This window comes from Sminthopsis crassicaudata, chromosome 6 (genome assembly GCF_048593235.1).
Source record: "Sminthopsis crassicaudata isolate SCR6 chromosome 6, ASM4859323v1, whole genome shotgun sequence".
Classification (NCBI taxonomy): Eukaryota; Metazoa; Chordata; class Mammalia; order Dasyuromorphia; family Dasyuridae; genus Sminthopsis; species Sminthopsis crassicaudata.
In genome coordinates this window covers 232,590,140-232,607,571 of record NC_133622.1, presented here as the reverse complement: position 1 = coordinate 232,607,571, position 17,432 = coordinate 232,590,140, and the positions used below count along the sequence as shown (strand labels likewise).

Below are 17,432 nucleotides of genomic sequence, written 5' to 3'. Positions count from 1 at the left end.
GAAAGGTCGCCTCCCACTGCCGACTCATCCTGGGCTTGTAGGTGAGAGGCCGAGCTCGCCAGCGTTGCCCCGTAGGGATCGCCCTGCCAGAAACAGCAGGATCCAGGTGAGAAGCCTGAGGGATGCAGACATGACTCCACCATGGGAAGGGTCTTCTCCAAGGGCCCGTAGAGTCTGTTCATCCAAGGGAATGAGAGAGGCGATTCCCAATGGCACTCACTAACTCATGCCCAGTGGGGTTGCTCCGATAATGTTGGTTCCTCTGCAACAAGCAGGAGAGGGAGATGTTGCAGCATCCATAGCTCCCTCAAAAATATCAGGATAACGCACAGGCTTTATAAAATGCTCAAATTCCTTGGAGGAAAGGTGCTCCATAAAAGCCGATGGAAAAAATAACTATAATGGTGAGAGCCTATCAAAAACAAAAACCACACAGTTCAGCAAGCAACAAACTTTATTCTGCCCTACAACAAAACACCCTTCTACCCTCTTCACCCTGGACATCAGGATCACAGATCCAAGTCCATGGAACGGAAATGGGATAAACAGGAGGCAGTTCAACAACGAGGTTATTTCCACAACAGCCACGTCTTTAATTTTGTTCCATTCTCATTAACTTCCTTTTATTTATTTATTTATTTGCTGAGGCAATTGGGGTTAAGTGACTTGCCCAGGGTCATGCAGCTAGGAAGTATTAAGTGTCTGAAGCCAGATTTGAACTCAGGTCCTCCTGACTTCAGGACTGGTGCTCTTATTTCCTTTATCTTAAAAGATTTTCCAGTCTTGGTTTGGAAATATCCTTCCATACCTCTCCCGACCTCTTGCTCACAAAAGCACGTGTTTATGATGCACTAAAAGGCAGCAACCCAATGTTGTTTTGGGAACCTCAGTGACGTAATGGCCTCAAGAGCCTTAGTCAGAGGGTTACTGAAATTTGAGGGGAGAAAAAAAATCCTTAGATAACCGAGTCCCTTCCCAGCAGGCCCCAGGAAGGAGAGCTCCCAGCACGATATTTGTTCCCTAGGTTTCTATCTGATTTGGCTTTAAATGACTCCCGCAGCTCCCTAGGGGATACTAATCTATGAGGAACAGATGTCACTATCCGGATATTTGCTCTGCTATTTTGCCTGAATTTCAGCCTATTACTTCTCCTTACATCACACTAAACGATTGTTCTCTTCATGAAGTTAAACATCATGTACTGCTGACTGCCCAACGGTGGCTGGATCAACTGGATCAGCTGCCTGAGGTTCTTGGGTTTGAGGGACTAGCTAAAGCAGACCCTGGAGAGACTGAATGACTCAGTGTGATTCAAAGTGTACGCTGCAGAGACAGCCTTCCAGGACAATGGCACAGAAGTCAAGGAGTCAAGACGAACTTCAAAGCAGCTCAGGAAAAACAGCTCTGTTTGGATTTCTGCAGCTGTCTGACCAAGGAGAAATCCAGAGATGGTGACACATATTTACATCCCAACTTCTCTCAAGTCACGGGGGAAGCGTGTGCTGTGTGCCCCAGAGACACAGACCCATCCTTGTATACAGTCCTTGTATACAGATGAAGGAAAAAGAAAAGCCAATCGGTGAGCATAACCACAATAGATTTTACTCTGCCCAAAGCAAACCCACAAGTCTGAGGTGTGTCTGGGGATTACTATTCCCACAAAAAGCATATCCCCAACATGAAGTGCTTGTGCCATTTAACAGAACTCTCTGCTAAGGCCCCAGCGAGGCTCTTCCTCTCCGACAGAGCTGTTTCACTAGGAGCCCTCAATGTCCACATGCACCTTGGAATGCCTGATGTCAAAGAGCGGGACCATTCCAAGGACAGCTTCTTTCCGAAGGTTCTTAGGTCACTCTCGAATCCCTCCCACTGGGCTCAGGGAAAACAGTCCTGAAGGTCAGGTTCACTCTTGCTTCCTTAGAATGGTACTCCTTGGGCACCCGATGCTAAAGAGAAACAGACAAGTTATTCACAATTATAGCTTATAACTAATTATAGACACAGAAAGATATTCTCATTAAAGGTCATTTCAAGGAAATCGGAACAGTGCTATTCTAACCTCCCTAAATGGGATAGAATAAAAAATTTAAACTAATAATAATGATGAATTCTTGCATAAAAATGCTCTCCCCATCTTCTGATATTCCCCTACCACACACTGAGAGCGTTCTAGCACTGAAGCAGTCTTGCCTTCCCCAAGCATTACTCTTCATCTCAGCCTCTTGCCATTCTCCCCAGCTCAACATGAAGGATGCTAACTAGCAAGTCTTTTTAGCATAATCCAAAAGCAATGTGAGACATTTATCCCCTAAGTGGTAAATGAACCAGCATTTATTTCCTAGGCCTCTGACACTTTGAGAACTTGGCCTGAAATACCTTTTGACTAAAGCCAGGTTCATTGGCAGGGGCAGCTAGGTGGCGCAGTGGATAGCGCACCAGCCTTGAATTCAGGAGGACCTGAGTTCAAATCTGGCCTCAAACATCTAACACTTCTTAGCTGTGTGACCCTGGGCAAGTCACTTAACCCCAACTGCCCCAGCCAAAAAACAACAACAACAGAAACAAATAAACACCTATTGGCAGTGATTAATAAACATTATCAAGCTTGATGTGATGTCAATTTAATGCCTTAATCATTATGAAATGATGGCGCTTCCTAAATTCATAGTCCTAGGCAACATCTGAGAAATTGTACAAGAGATGCTATTGACCCTGCTTCTTACCTGCCAATCAGCTTGTGTGGCCCCTTCCATCATCAACAAGGTCCCATGATCCAAGGGTATCTTTATTTTTTCCACATATGTATAGTCTCCATTCTCTTCCTGAGAAATAGCATGAAGTGAATCAAGTTATTTGCATGTATGACAAGAATAACAAGAAGACCGATCTCAGAAATGACGGCAAGCCAAAAGAAAAGTTCTATCCATCATTCATCCTACAGACGCAACGGCTACTTTGTAAGGTGGCCAAAAGTAAGAGTTTTATAGCAGAGCCTACTTTGAGCTAGGAAACCAAATTCCAATGATATAGGAACGCTTGAAAACCAACAAGGCTCAATTACAGTACAATGGGAGTCAGAAAGTGGATTTCAGTCCAGGCTCTACCTCCTGGTTGTGTGATCTTGAGTAGATCACCACTCTCTGAGTTTCCCTGTAAGACTTACTCCATGGAAACTGAGTGGATGCCCCTCAATTGGGGAATGGCTGAATAAATTGTGGTACATGAATGTTATGGAATATTATTGTTCTGTAAGAAATGACCAGCAGGAGGATTTCAGAGAGGCCTGGAGAGACTTACATCAACTGATGCTGAGTGAAATGAGCAGGACCAGGAGATCACTATATACTTCAACAACAATACAATCCTGATGGACGTGGCCCTCTCCAACAATGAGATGAATCAAATCAGTTCCAATAGAGCAGTAATGAACTGAACCAGCTACACCCAGGAAAAGAACTCTGGGAGATGACTATGAACCACTACATAGAATCCCAATCCCTCTAGTTTTGTCCGCCTGCATTTTTTATTTCCTTCACAGGCTAATTGTACATTATCTCAAAGTCCTATTCTTTTTGTACAGCAAAATAACTGTATGGACATATATACATATATTGGCTTTAACATATTTAACATGTATTGGTCGATCTGCCATCTGGGGGAGGGGGATGAGGGGAAGAAAAGTTGGAACAGAAGGTTTTACAATTGTCAATGCTGAAAAATTACTCATGCATATATCTTGTAAATAAAAAGCTATAATAATAAAAAAAAATGAAAAAAAATAAAAAAAGAAAGCACCACTCCTCCAAAAAAAGACTTACTCCAATAGACTGTTATGAGACAAGTGCTTTGGAAATCCTAAAATTCTCAAGAATTGAGTCATCATTTCTTTGCATTTGGTAATAAAGCATACTCAAGAAAATGAACTGTCCAACAGAACACCAGTAGGTGACATTTCATCTTTTAACAGTCAACAAAGAAATTCAACAACTAGTTCTCTTAAGTTATTTGACCACTGAGAACTCTCTTCTTCATCCAACATCCCAAAGGATCTTTCTCTTGCCTTCTCTCTCTCACACAAAAACTGGGTGCAGCCTTATAGTATGATACTACCAGGTGATAGCAGCTGTTCTAGCTCTTGGAAATCTACCACTAACTCCTGGAAGCCCATAATGAAAATACTTTGTATTAACACTTCCTTGCTTCCAAGGATCTCAAAAGAGGCCTACGTATGTCATTTTTAAAAGACTTCACAACAGCATGGTGAGAGGCAGGTGGTGTTATTTCTCTTTCACAGAAGCAGAAAGTGAAGAGGTGGTGAATTAAGCAACTTTTATTTGTCCCCGGGGCTTCAGGGGAGGTCAATGATTGCTCTAGGAGGTCCCTGGCCTGTAAGCTTCTCTGCTGTGGACATAAGGGCCTACCCTCAATGTCTACTTCACTGTTTATAATTCTTTCTCCCAGAAAAATCAAAACCCAAACAATATTACATTTGGATAAACAGCCCAAGTTTCAGGCCCCTAGCCCTCTTAAGAGTAGCTCTGGAAAGCAAAACCACAAATCACACAGACACAAGTGAACCGGATGACTCAAGTTATTTTTTCATGTATTGATTGACTGAACAATGCACGCCTCTCACCTTGGATAGGGATTAACTAGTCCCCAAACACCCCCATGTGACCTAGGTGCCATCCAGAAGGTCGTGGACAGGTTACCCTACCTGATGGCAGCCTGGTCCTATCTCTGATTAGTCCCCAACACGGGGCTGCAAAGAACAACGTCAAACACCAAAACTTATGTTTTATGGGAGAAAAGCTAGCAAAAGCCGAGTGCGTCATCTGTGAGATTAGGGGAATCCAAGGCTGCTCGATTTAGACAAGAAAACTGCTGGAGCAAGGTTCAAGGCAGCTGGAAACTAGCAGATGATAACTGGGAAACAAGTAGAATGAATAAACAGGAATGGAGGAGTGTGCAAAAAGCAGGCAACCTGGAAATCAAGCCCAGAAACAGCAACTGGAGCATGGATAACAATTGAGGACTGACTAATTTTTAGGTGATGGATGAATCTTCCTTTTTTGGGCTATTTGTATCTTTGAGGCACACCGCAGAACAAGGAAGGAGAACCATAAATGCTCATGGATAAAACAAGAGATTTTTAAAGCCAAGGAGAATTTCGCACATAAAGGGGAAAAACCAGCGCTGACAAAGCAGCAGCCGCTTAATCAGTCCCATTTCTGTTGATGGATTTTCACAAGGGTGTTTTAAAATTTTTGTCACTATCTTGTTTTGACATCAGCTCCATTTCCAAATGTCCCTTTCCTCTCCCTCACAGGCTCTCCCTGTGGAACAAAGAACTTAAAAAGAGAAAACACAATTTCAGTAACACTCTGGCTGTGCCTCACGAGTTCGGCCAGACCTTGCCACCCGCGGTCTCCCACGGGGTCACGAATGGTCACCTATTTATGGGACGTGTTCGTTTTTCCTTCTCCGGGGCTTCTCTGCTGTTTCTTATGCTGCAGAGGAGTGCTTCCTCCCTTTCACCTACCCCAATTTGTTTAGTCATTCCCCAATAGATGGAAGGGAACGTCTCTTTTGCAGATTCTTACTACCACAAAAAGTGGTGCTTTGACTTCACATCTATAACCAATATCCTATTGCTTGCTTTCTCAAAGGGTAGAGGAGGGAAGAAGCAAAGACACCAACTTGCCCTTGGTGTTCATAAAGTCACAGCTCCCAGCCGTTCCCTGTCCCTTACCAAGACAGAGAGCTGATGTCCAAGATAACGAAGGACACAATACAAGAAGAAATCTACTTGCCCCTGAAGAGTTAAAAGTTACCCAGCCCAAATGAACTAAAGCCTTGGATCCTGAAATTGGGAGAACTGGGAACTGAAAATTTTAATGTCATATTTAATATTTAATAAAATATTTTTAAAAAGCAACACATAAATATTTTTGTACGTTCTATTCCCATGCTTGCTGTCTAGACTTTGCCACCAAGCTCCAAATGACCCTTCTTATGCCCTTCAACCCTTCTCCCATTAACAAACACCTCTAGAAACCTCCATTTTAAGGGTTAACTCTGGACTTCATCTGCTCTCTCTCCATCACTCTGACCCTCTTCTCCTCCTGATAAACTCTTTTTGGAACCTCCATGAAGTCAGACCAGCCATAATTTATTCTCAGAACTTCAGCTATCTGACACATAATAATAAAATGCTTGCTGCCCTGACCTCCTTGAGGTATATGCTTAGGAACAGAATCTCTGATGGACATTTTTAGTCCCTTATGTTTTTAAGCCATAATTCTAAACTGCTTGCACAGCTCAACCAGCCAATTATTAGGAGATCTAGTTCTCTTGAGCCCTTTCTTATTTCTATATTTTTTTCATCAATTTGCTGATTGTGAAGTAAAATCTCAACATTGTTTTGATTTGTTTTCACGTTTATTTTTAAATAAAAATTTTCAATATTATGAGTTAGGGCAATCAGAAAAAATTGTTATCGTTTATAATTCTTCATTTGAGAATTATTTATTCATATCCTTTGACAATTTAACCATTTGGAAATGGTTCTTGGTCTTATTTGTCTAAACTCCATATACAAGAGGCAGACTGATGTAGCAGGGAGAGTTCTAGGAAACTCTAGGATTATTAATTAGCAAATATACCAACTTGCCCTGGGGAGGAAGTTTCCCGTGTTCATGAAATCATAGATCCCAGCTCTTTCTTATCCCTTACCAAGGCAGAGAGCTGATGCCCAAGATAACTACGGACACAATACAAGAAGAAACCTACTTGCCCTTGAAGAATTAAAGTTACCCAGACCAAATGAACTAAAGCCTTGGATCCTGAAAGACCGGGTAGGTGAGCCACTGTCATTAACATCTGAAAGGATGTGGGAAAATGGGAAGAATACAAAGTTGGGGAATAGCAAATGTCCTCATTTTCAAAATTGGGAAGAGAAGAAAATCTATAAATCATAAATCAGCAATCTTGATTTTCGATTTCCTGGAAATTTCTATAGGGATCATTGAAGCTGATGGTTGCTGAATATCTAAAATGGGGAGCAGGGGTGACCGGGACTCTGGCTCTGTCAAGACCAGGTCACGCTATATGAAGCTCGTTTCCTTTCCAGACAAGACAACCAAACCAGAGGATGGAGAATTCTATGGATCGACTCGACTTCAATTTTTGTAAAATGTTTTTCTTGTGGATAGGGTGACAAGATGGCCTGGATAATAACACAGCGAGGTGGATTCTGACGAGTCTGAATGGCTGGGCTCAAAGAATAACCCCTGGTTTGGATTTGGAGATATTCAGGACAAGAGCTCTCGGGAGTCAAGAAGAGAGATAGGCCTCTACTAAAGCTAACCGGGCCCAGGAAAAGATTCAGGACTTTGAAAGACAAAGTAAAGGATCGGCCTTTAAATCCTGGCTGCATTTTGGGATTATTGGACTGAACTGAAAGGAAGGCTGCTCCCAGAAGCCCTCCAAGAGATCTGCTCCAAGAGAACGATTATAATTTAGAGAAAAAGAACATCACATTTTGGCGCCCATGGTTCCCAGGTAAGGGATCCGCGCTAATTCACACATTTACTTGGATAGGGGCAAAGCATGTGCCTCAAATCTGCAGCTGACCCAAAGTTGAGAGAGATGGAAAACACAAGGAATGACTGTCACACTCCAAAGGATTCCGGCAGGTTAGGGGGCGGGACTGAATCTAATAAGATGGAATTAAACAGGGATCAAGGTAAAGTCTTATATCTTGGCAACAAAAATCAACTTCCCAAGAAAGGGGGGACATGGACAGTCACTGCTCTGAGAAGATCTGGGGGGTTCTGCTGGAATGCAAGTTAAACAAAAATCAGCAGACAAAACAAGTGAAAGTGATCTTGGACTCCATCAGGAACACAGGACAAGGAGGAGATATTCCCAGAATGCTCTACCCTGATCAGATCTCATCTGGAGCAGGATGTTCAGTCTGCAGCGTCACGGTCGAGCAGACATTGATAAGGTGCAGAGCATCCAGAGAACAATAAGGACAATGAAAGGCTTGGAGTATTTAATGCAGAAGGAATTGAGGATATTTAGGTTACAGAAGACTTGACTGAGATACAGATAACAGTGTTCAAGTATTTAGAGGGATGTCACACTTGGAGACGGGACAAGACTTTATCTGGCCTCGGAGCTGTTTAGGTTCAATGTCGTGAAACACTTCCTGACCACAAAAGCAGTCCAAAAGTGGAATAGGCTGCCTAAGGGCTGGGGGAGAGTGCCCCCGGAAGTCTTCAAGCAGTGGCTGAGCATGACCCCTTGTCGGATATGTTACAAAAGACTCCTGGCAGTTAGGGCCTAGGCTCAAAGACCACCTGAAATCCTAGCTCTCAAATTCTCAAAGGACACAGTGACATCTTGGATAGCAGACCCTGCTCAGAAATACTTCACACAAATAGTTTTCCCCCCAATTCATGCTTTCCCTTCTTATCCTGCCTATAACTGATTTTATTAATGCATAAACCTTTCAATTTCAGGTCACTGAAAATATTTTTTCTTTAATAAACATTTTTATCCCTTGTTTGGTTAAAAATTCTTCTAGTCACATCCATGAATTGTACATGACCTTGTTCTCTTATAATTTTTTCTTTTTATGCTCACCCTTGTTTATAAGTCCAGTGGGATGAATGGGTCCTATTAATTCTAGACACTTCTGGCTCAATATGGCAAATATAGCAGACAAAGATACACAGTGTGTTCTTGGGGAAACTATTTCTAATAAGCAAAGGTCTAAACTCAGGAGAAAGGTAGAAAGACGCGGTACAGCTGTTGAACTACACAGATTTCTCACAGTGCTTATTCCTACTTAGAATCCGAGAGTGTCAGGGCCGCAAAGTTATCTAATCCAGCTCCCTCATTTTAAAAAAGGAGGAAACTGAGGCTCAGAAAGGGAAGATGACTTGGCCAGGTTCTGTACCTAGTGACTGGCAAAAGGAAGGCCTAGCACTTAATTCTGACTGGGGCCTCAAATGCCTTTCTGTCTATTTCTCAGAATCTCCTGGTTAAAGAACATACTTCTCTCCAATGTACGCAAGGTCACACAATAAATCACACTCAAATAACTCACAAATGCTTCATCCTCTGAAGCCAAAGTTTAATGGGGATATAAACTATCTGGCCCGCCTCAGACAAGATGGCGGACAGCCTCCTTCCACTGACGAAAGCAAGTTAAAGGCACAGAAGGGCCAGTGCCCGAGTGCACAAAGATTCCTGCTGATAAATGGACAAGGAACAGTGGAAACCTTGGTTCTGACTGTTTACAGACGTGCATTTGCAATCATTAAGCAAGGCTAGGTGGAAAAAAAAAAACAGTCCTCTCATTTATTCAGAACTTTCTTAAATATGATCAGAAAAAACCATGGCTAAGAATGAAATTTTCCATGTCTGTTCCTAGTTTCAAGAGGGCTTCACAGTTCAAAATGAAAGCTCCACATTGATGCTTTGCAACACATACAACACTGTGCTGGGAAATCTTGAAATCTTCCCAATCCCAGAGATGGGTGAAGCTGAAGAAGAGCGGATTCAAACATCTCAGGGCTTCCAGGACCCTCAAGAGGTGACTAGTCCAATCAGGAGCTACCCTGGAGGGCCCCAAGGACATTCCTGGGTAGAAGCTACACAGCCTTTGCTTGAACCCTACTGGGACTAACTCCCATGGAGACTTTTAAATTTCTGGAAGTGGTTCCTTTTACTAAGCCTACATATGCCTCTTTGGGATGGCTCTGAAAAATATTTGAAAATAGCTCTCCTGTTTCCCCCTTAGACTTCCCTTCTTCAGGTTAAACCTTTCCTCACAAAGAATTTCAATGCCCATCTTGGTTAGATTCTTCTCTGTAGCTCATTCTTACTAAAGTTTTGGGATTTTAGTCATTTAAAACTGCTCTAAGACTTTTGGGACACCCTCAGAAGGCAGAATCTTTTCCATCTTCACTTGAAAGCACTACATGCTCTTCAAAAATAAAGATTCAAAAAGATGTTTAGACTGCAGTTCATCTGAAAAAGATCTATGGGTCTTAGTAGACACAAGATCTACATGAGTCAATATGACCTCATACTGGGAGTTCTATTAATATGTGTATATCTTCTAAGTATATTACTACCTTCTGAGAAAACATTTTAAGGTTATAAGTGTACCTTCTTATGATTTTATTTTATAAAAACCTCACAAGTATCTGGGCACAGAAACTTATAATTCCTACCAGAGCATCTGTCCAGAGTCATGAACAATAAGCTCAAGGTTTCTACTAAGAAAAAAAATCACCATCAAATATAATGAGGTCAGAGAATGAAACTAAAATTAAGTTTATTTCACTCTGTCCTCCTTTCTTTATATTTTTGGTTGATTCTTAATGGACATCTGTTAGTGACAGGGATGATACCATTTGACTAAAAGTAGCTTATGAGGGCAACAGCAGCCAGGCAGCCTGGGGTGTCTCAGCTGTTTCTCAGTCCCATGGAATGGATGGCCAAACTAAATTCCGGGGCCATTATCTCATTTAATCAAAGTTTGCTGTCCCGAGTTTCTGGCCTTACTTCAATTGTGCTGTTTTTGTTGTGTATGTGGCAGGGAAGGAGGGAATCTAATAATATATGCCATTTACAGATCAATAAGCAAATGTTTTTCAAATAGATCCTCTACGTTTGGCCCTGTGTCGAGCACTAGGGAAAAGAGGGGCCAAAGCGATATAAATCATAATCCTTGCTTTCAAGGAGCTCACTTTCTCGTTTAATCAAACTAACACTCACTAGACATCTATTGGTTATAAGGTGCTTTTATGATAGGCACTAGTTGGGGAGATAAGAAGATACTTCTTATACTAACTTAATGGAGAAGTGCAAACTAACACTATTTTTAAGCCTTTTTTCTCAACTGCAAAATCAAAGAGCTGAACTATATGCTTACTAAGGCCTTTATCCTTTTGATACTTTGGTTGCTCAATGTTTTTGAGTTGGAGATTAACCCAATGAATTATTTTTCATTTTACTTCAACAAAGACTCCAAAAAAAGTATAGAAGCCGAAGCAAAATGCTGAGAAACTATAATTCTCTTAATAGACATCTGAAACTCCTATTATTTCTCAAGCCTTCCTGAATGATGCACATATTTACATTACTGTGTGAGCACCCACATTACACTTTTTTCTGTTCCACTGCGACTTTACTGTGTATGGAACATAAATTAGTCTCTATTATTGTGATCTTAGCTCTACAACTGGAAACAACCAATATCCTGGGTTTTCATTTTGTTCCCATTGCTATTACTTCATGCAAGTCTCCCCATTTTTAATAATTTATTATGGTGCAGTAACATTCAATTTCAAAAGAAATTTAATTGCCTCTTTCCTGGGATAAACACCCCCAAATGCTTTCAGTTCTTACTTGACATGAGCTTAAGGGCCTTTCCTTGTAGCTGTTTTTCAGATGTTTTCCTGTTTATCCATACTCTTTCTAAAATGTGATGTCCAAACTGAACACGATATTCCAAGTGGGATCTGAATATGGCGGAGAACATCAAGACTCTGATCTCCATATTCTTAGGAGTGTTGTCTCAACACAGCCTCAGAAACCATTAGGTTTTTTTGGCTGTTGTATCACTGCTGATCAAAACCAAGCTGACAGTTCATGAAAACTCCCTGATCTTTTTCAGAAAAGTGGCTACTTTTAAACAATGAGGTGACTTTTCAAAACATTTCTATAACGGTGAACATTTATCTCTATCCAATGTCTTCTTAAGGCAAGGTCATCTGCTGACAGTAGGAGTACGAGGAGAAAGGAAATTTGGGACAAGTCCATGGGATGTGGCAGACAGTCCATCAGGGAGGAGTGAAAGGGGGACCGAACGGCAGGGAGGGCCCAGCTGAAATTAGCTGACAACTCTGCAGTGGACCAAGTCAATACACTGTGAGGCTTTCCCCGGTAGCCTCAGGCAGGAAGGAGCAGAGAAAGCACAGGCCGGGGTAACTCCAGGCGTGGCCCTGCGGAAAGGGGAATCAAAGGCGGAGAATGGCACCAAGCTGAACCGGTTGAATATAATAAGTTCATATAATTATATTGAATATAATTTTTATTATATTATATATTATTAATATTATATAATATTAATATTATATAATTTATATATAATATAATTAATATTATATATTATATATTATATTAATTATTATTATATTATATTATTATTATATTATATTAATATTATAATAATATTAATTATATTATATAATATTGAATATATAATTATTATATGAAGGGAAGAAAGCACAGCCATCTTTCCCAGGGGCGATGGCCTGGAAGAACAGGGAGGGAATTGAGGACTAGGAGTTGTAGAAAGATGAACATGTTTAGGAGCAAGGTGGAGAGAAAAGAAATTAGAAGAGAAGGATTTCAGAGTTCAACATATGGGAGCTGAATTATGAATGATGATCAAATTAAAATGTGATCTGCTTCTGGATAAAAGCGAGAGGAAAAACAGAGGCTATGGGAGTTGATGAACTAGAAGAAGAGTCAAGGATGCTACTGAGAGTACTCGCTATTTCATTTACTGTGAAAAGACTGCTGGATTTGTGGATCGCTGTTCCTTGGTAACCCCAACAATACATTTCTACAGTTGTGGGGACAAAAGCCTGACTGTGAAGGATTAAAGAGTGAAGGGGTACTGAGGAAAAGACTCTGAATGTAGAAGATACCGCAGATGTAGACCTCTTATTCCAGAGGCAAACAAAGAAAGAACAACAATAGTGAGGGTCAAATCAAGGTTGGCTCCAATGAGGGCACAGTGGAACTGACTGAGTGTGGGACAAGACAAAGAAAATCATCCTTTTCACTGCTGAATGATTTCAGTCACTTCTGACTCTGTGACTCTACCTGGGTTTTCTAAGTAGAAACACTGGAGTGCTTTGCCATTTCCTTCTCCAGCTTATTTTATGACCAAGGAAACTGAGACAAACAAGGTTTGATGACCTGCTCAAGGTCACACAGCTAGGAAGTGTCTAAGGCTGGATTTGAACTCAGGTTCACCTGATTCTAGGGCCTGTACACTGCACCACTTTGTTCTCCTAAGGAAAACTGTAAAGGATAACATTAGTTAGGTGAGTGTCAGGCCATTGTTCTCCTCCCAAACAGCTACGCAAATCCTGCTCCTTCTTTTCGATTTCACCTCTTTTTGGCCTACTTTGCTGATCCAAACATGCTACTGGCCAGCCTCACGGCCCCCAGCTGGGTTCTCATCAGCCTCAGCTACACTCGATTGCAGAGCTGTTCTTACTGATGTTGATGTAAGCGGTAGAAAAATCACAGCTGGACCTTTTGTTTGCAGTGCTGACACCGGGAAAAAAACAAAAAAGCATCTTCTGATTCATTCCGGAAATTATGGAGAGAGAATAAACATGGCAGCCCACAGAATAATTTTACAGAGTCGCTCTGCTGACTCAACTCATGCTGCAAGTGATTGAATTTCTGGTATCGATCTACAGCACATTCCCTTAAAACCAGAAGCTGCTGTATCTGAGACAAGGCCTGCAGAAGTAAAAACGGGGGGGACGTTGTGCTTTAGTAATTCTGAGGCTCATGCGCTTGAAAAGGTTCTCTGACCACAGTTAATCCAATTGTTTCCTATCCAAACTACACAAATGAAAACCCTCGCGCCATCCCTGGCATTCGCTTGCCACAGACCTGCTGACTCACTTGATAAGGAGGAGAGCATAATAAGAAGGGTAATAGCTGCAATCAATGCCCTCCCCCAGGGGGACACCAACCAACTTAAAAATATCCCAAGAACAGTCAGAACCCTGGAGGCTTCAAGAACATGTGACCATCGTACAAGGCAATAAGACTATAAGATGACCAATTCTGATGGACTCGGCCCTCTTCAACAATGAGATGGCTCAGGCCAGTTCTGATGGTCTTGTGATGGAGAGAGCATCTGCACCCAAAGAGAGGACTGTGGGAACTGAGGGTGGCTCACAACATAGTATATTTCACAGCAGCACAGTATTTTCAATTCGCATCACAGTATATTCAACTTTTGTTGTTGTTTTTCCTTGCGTTTTGTTTTTTCCTCATTTTGTTTTCCTTTTTGGATCTGATTTTTCTTGTGCAGTGTGATAGTTGTGCAAATATGTACAAAAGAATTATATATGTTTAACATATATTGGATTACTTGCTGTCTAGGAGAGGAATAAGGGAGAGGGAAAAATTTGGAACACAAAGTTTTGCAAGGGTAACTGTCAAAAACTATGTGTGGATGTGTTTGGAAAATAAAAAGCTTTGTTAAAAAAATGTGACCCTCCCCCCAACTCACTGAACAAAGGCCTGGCACTGTGTGGGAGGCACCTCATGCAAAGGGGATCCCCATTGTGCAGATGCTAGCAAAGAGCTTAGAGATCATGTAGCCCTGCCTCATTTTACAAACAAGGAAAGCAGGCCTAGACAAGGAAAATGGCAGGCCTGGGCCCGCATGACCAGGAGTTGCTGGAGACTAAGTCTCTTGAGGGCAGAGACCAGGCCTCAGCCAAGCTCCTTTTCTCTCCCAGGGTTCACAACAGTAATCTGAACCCAGTAAGTGCTTCCAAAATGCAGGCTGTCTCGTTAGAAGCTGTTGTTATGATTCCTCCCCGGGTCAAACTTCAAAGACAGCAGCTGTGGCCCAGGGGACAGAGGGCAGAACTTGGAGTACTTGTCCTGAGAGCTGAGTTCAAATAGTACCGTAGACAGACACTAGCTGTGTGACTTTTCTCAGCCTCGGTTTCCAGGGACTCGCAGAACTATGAGCATGAAATAAGATCATTTATATACAGGACTCTGCAAATCTCTCACCACCCCATAAATCCTAGCTGCTATTATCACCACTATATATCCAGTTCTCTGTCTTTTCTGTTACAGCACTATAACTCCAAGCCACTTGGACGGTTCTCTTCTTTAAAAGAAAAGGTCTGGCAGACCGGAACTCCAATATTGGAGACTCCAGGCCCCCCTTCCTCCTCCTCACTTGGATGAAGGGATGAGGGAGCAGGGAATGAACAGCATAAAAGCCCATTTATTCAACACACACAGTTGGAAGTCTGGAAGCGACGCTCCTGAATATTACTAAAATACTTCGTATTTATCAAATCAGTAAAACTCTTAGATGGACGCTGTCGTTCTAGGCAACCACCCTCCCACGGTCTCCACAGGAGTTTCCTCATCACTCCTGAAGATCCTACCACCCAAGTAGCAATCCAATAAATGGCAATCCAAAGTGCATTTGCTCATTGCTGTCCTGGCCAACATGGATGACATCCATGACTTAGAACAGGCCGACAATTCTCAACTTGGGTTGGTTTTTGGTTGGTGGCTTTTGAGAATCTCTGCACTCTTTGGGGAATCCTTCTCTTATACTCTGACAGTAAGTAGAATTGTCATCCACATTTAATCTCCAAACAAGCCTCGCTTCCACCCAGGTACCAGACTTCTCTGATTTCTGATTGATAACCACACAGCTCTTGCTCAAAATCAGGCTCACCCCACCACATTGCAGCCACCTTTAAAGAATGCCGGGCATGTTAAGAATCACTATTAAGAAAGTGGCCTAGCTGTACTTGATCTAGAACTATATTATAAAGCAGCGGTTACCAAAACCATTTGGTATTGGCTAAGAAATAGAGAAGTTAGTCAGTGGAATAGATTAGGTTCACAGAAAAAAATAGTCAGTGACTATAGCAATCTAGTGTTTGACAAACCCAAAGACCCCAACTTTTGCGAAAAGAACTCACTATTTGACAAAACTGCTGGGAAAATTGGAAACTAGTATGGCAGAAACTAGGCATTGACCCACACTTAACACCATACACCAAGATAAGGTCAAAATGGGTCCATGATTAAGGCATAAAGAATGAGATTATAATTAAATTAGAAGAACAGAGAATAGTTTACCTCTCAGACCTGTGAAGGAAGAAGGAATTTATGACCAAAGAAGAACTAGAGATCATTATTGATCACAAAATAAAAATTTTTTTGATTGTTTCAAGAGAAAAAGCTTTTGTACAAACAAAACTAATGCAGATAAGATTAGAAGGAAAGCAATAAACTGGGAAACATATTTACAGTCAAAGGTTCTGATAAAGGCCTCATTTCCAAAATATACAGAGAATTGACTTTAATTTATAAGAAATCAAGCCATTCTCCAATTGACAAATGGTCAAAGGATATGAACAAACAAGTTTCAGATGAAATTGAAACTATAGCCGCATGAAAAGATATTCCAAGTCACTACTGATCCCAGAAATGCAAATTAAGACAACTCTGAGATACCACTACATACCTGTCAGATTGGCTAAGATGACAGGAAAAGACAAGGATGAATATTGGAGGAGATGTGAGAAAACTGGGACACTGATACATTGCTGGTGGAACTGTGACTGGATCCAACCATTCTGGAGAGAACTTTGGAATTATGCTCACTCAAAAAATTATCAAACTGTGTATACCCTTTGACCCAGCAGTATTATTACTGGGCTTATATCCCAAAGAACACTAGGAAATGAGTGTGGACCACAACATAGCATTTGCACTCTGTTGCCATTTGCTTGCTTTTTTTTTCCCCCCCAGGTCATTTTCCCCTTTCTAAATCCAATTTTTCTTGTGCAACAAGAGAACTATATAAATATGTACACCTATATTTTATTTAATATATACTTTAACATATTTAACATGTATGGGACTGTTTACCATCTAGGGGAAGGAAAAGTTGGAACAGAAGTATTTGCAAGGGTCAATGTTGAAAAATTACCCATGCATGTATTTTGTCAATAAAAACCTCTCTCTCTGTCTCTCTCTCCTTCTCTCTTTCTGTTTCTCTCTGTCTCTCTTCTTTCTTTCTTTCCCCCCCTTTCTCTCTCTCTCTCACCCTCTCTGTCTCTGTCTCTCCCTCTCTCTCTCCTTCTCTCTTTCTCTGTTTCTGTCTCTCTCTCTTCTTTCTTCCCCCCCCCTCTTTCTGTTTCTCTCTCTCTTCTTTCTTTCTTCCCCCCTCTCTTTCTTTCTCTCTCTGTTTCTCTTTCTCTCTTCTTTCTTTCTTCTCCCCTCTTTCTCTCTCTCTGTTTCTCTCTTCCCCCCCTCTCTTTTTCTCTCTCTCTGAGTATATATATACATATATATATATATATATATATATATATATATATATATATATATATATATATATATGTATGTATGTATGTATGTATATAAACAAAGTATCATTATTAAACCAATACAACATTTCTGGAAAGGACACATCAATCCCTTGTTCTATAACTATATGCATACTTCCTTTGATTTCCTGTCCAAAACCCTCCCTAGCACCCCTGCCCCCATGGGTTGTTTCCCTCGATGTCCTGTTTTTCCTGTATCCACTGCAGCTAGCACAA

General features: G+C 41.3%; 1 protein-coding gene across 6 annotated transcripts in view; it reads right to left on the bottom strand.

The window, feature by feature from the left end:
* Window positions 1-436: 436 nt before the first annotated feature.
* ALKBH3 (alkB homolog 3, alpha-ketoglutarate dependent dioxygenase) overlaps window positions 437-17,432 on the bottom strand; it is a 44,584-nt gene continuing 27,588 nt past the window's right edge. For 5 of the 6 annotated variants that reach the window (XM_074274986.1, XM_074274989.1, XM_074274987.1 and 2 more), the window contains exons 10-11: window positions 2,724-2,822; window positions 437-1,946 (exon numbers count right to left, since the gene is read on the bottom strand). In XM_074274986.1, the coding sequence (XP_074131087.1) occupies window positions 1,845-1,946; window positions 2,724-2,822 (201 nt within the window). In that variant the 3' untranslated portion in view covers window positions 437-1,844. The remainder of the gene's footprint in view (window positions 1,947-2,723; window positions 2,823-17,432) is intronic. The other variant, XR_012483439.1, reaches the window with a different exon arrangement.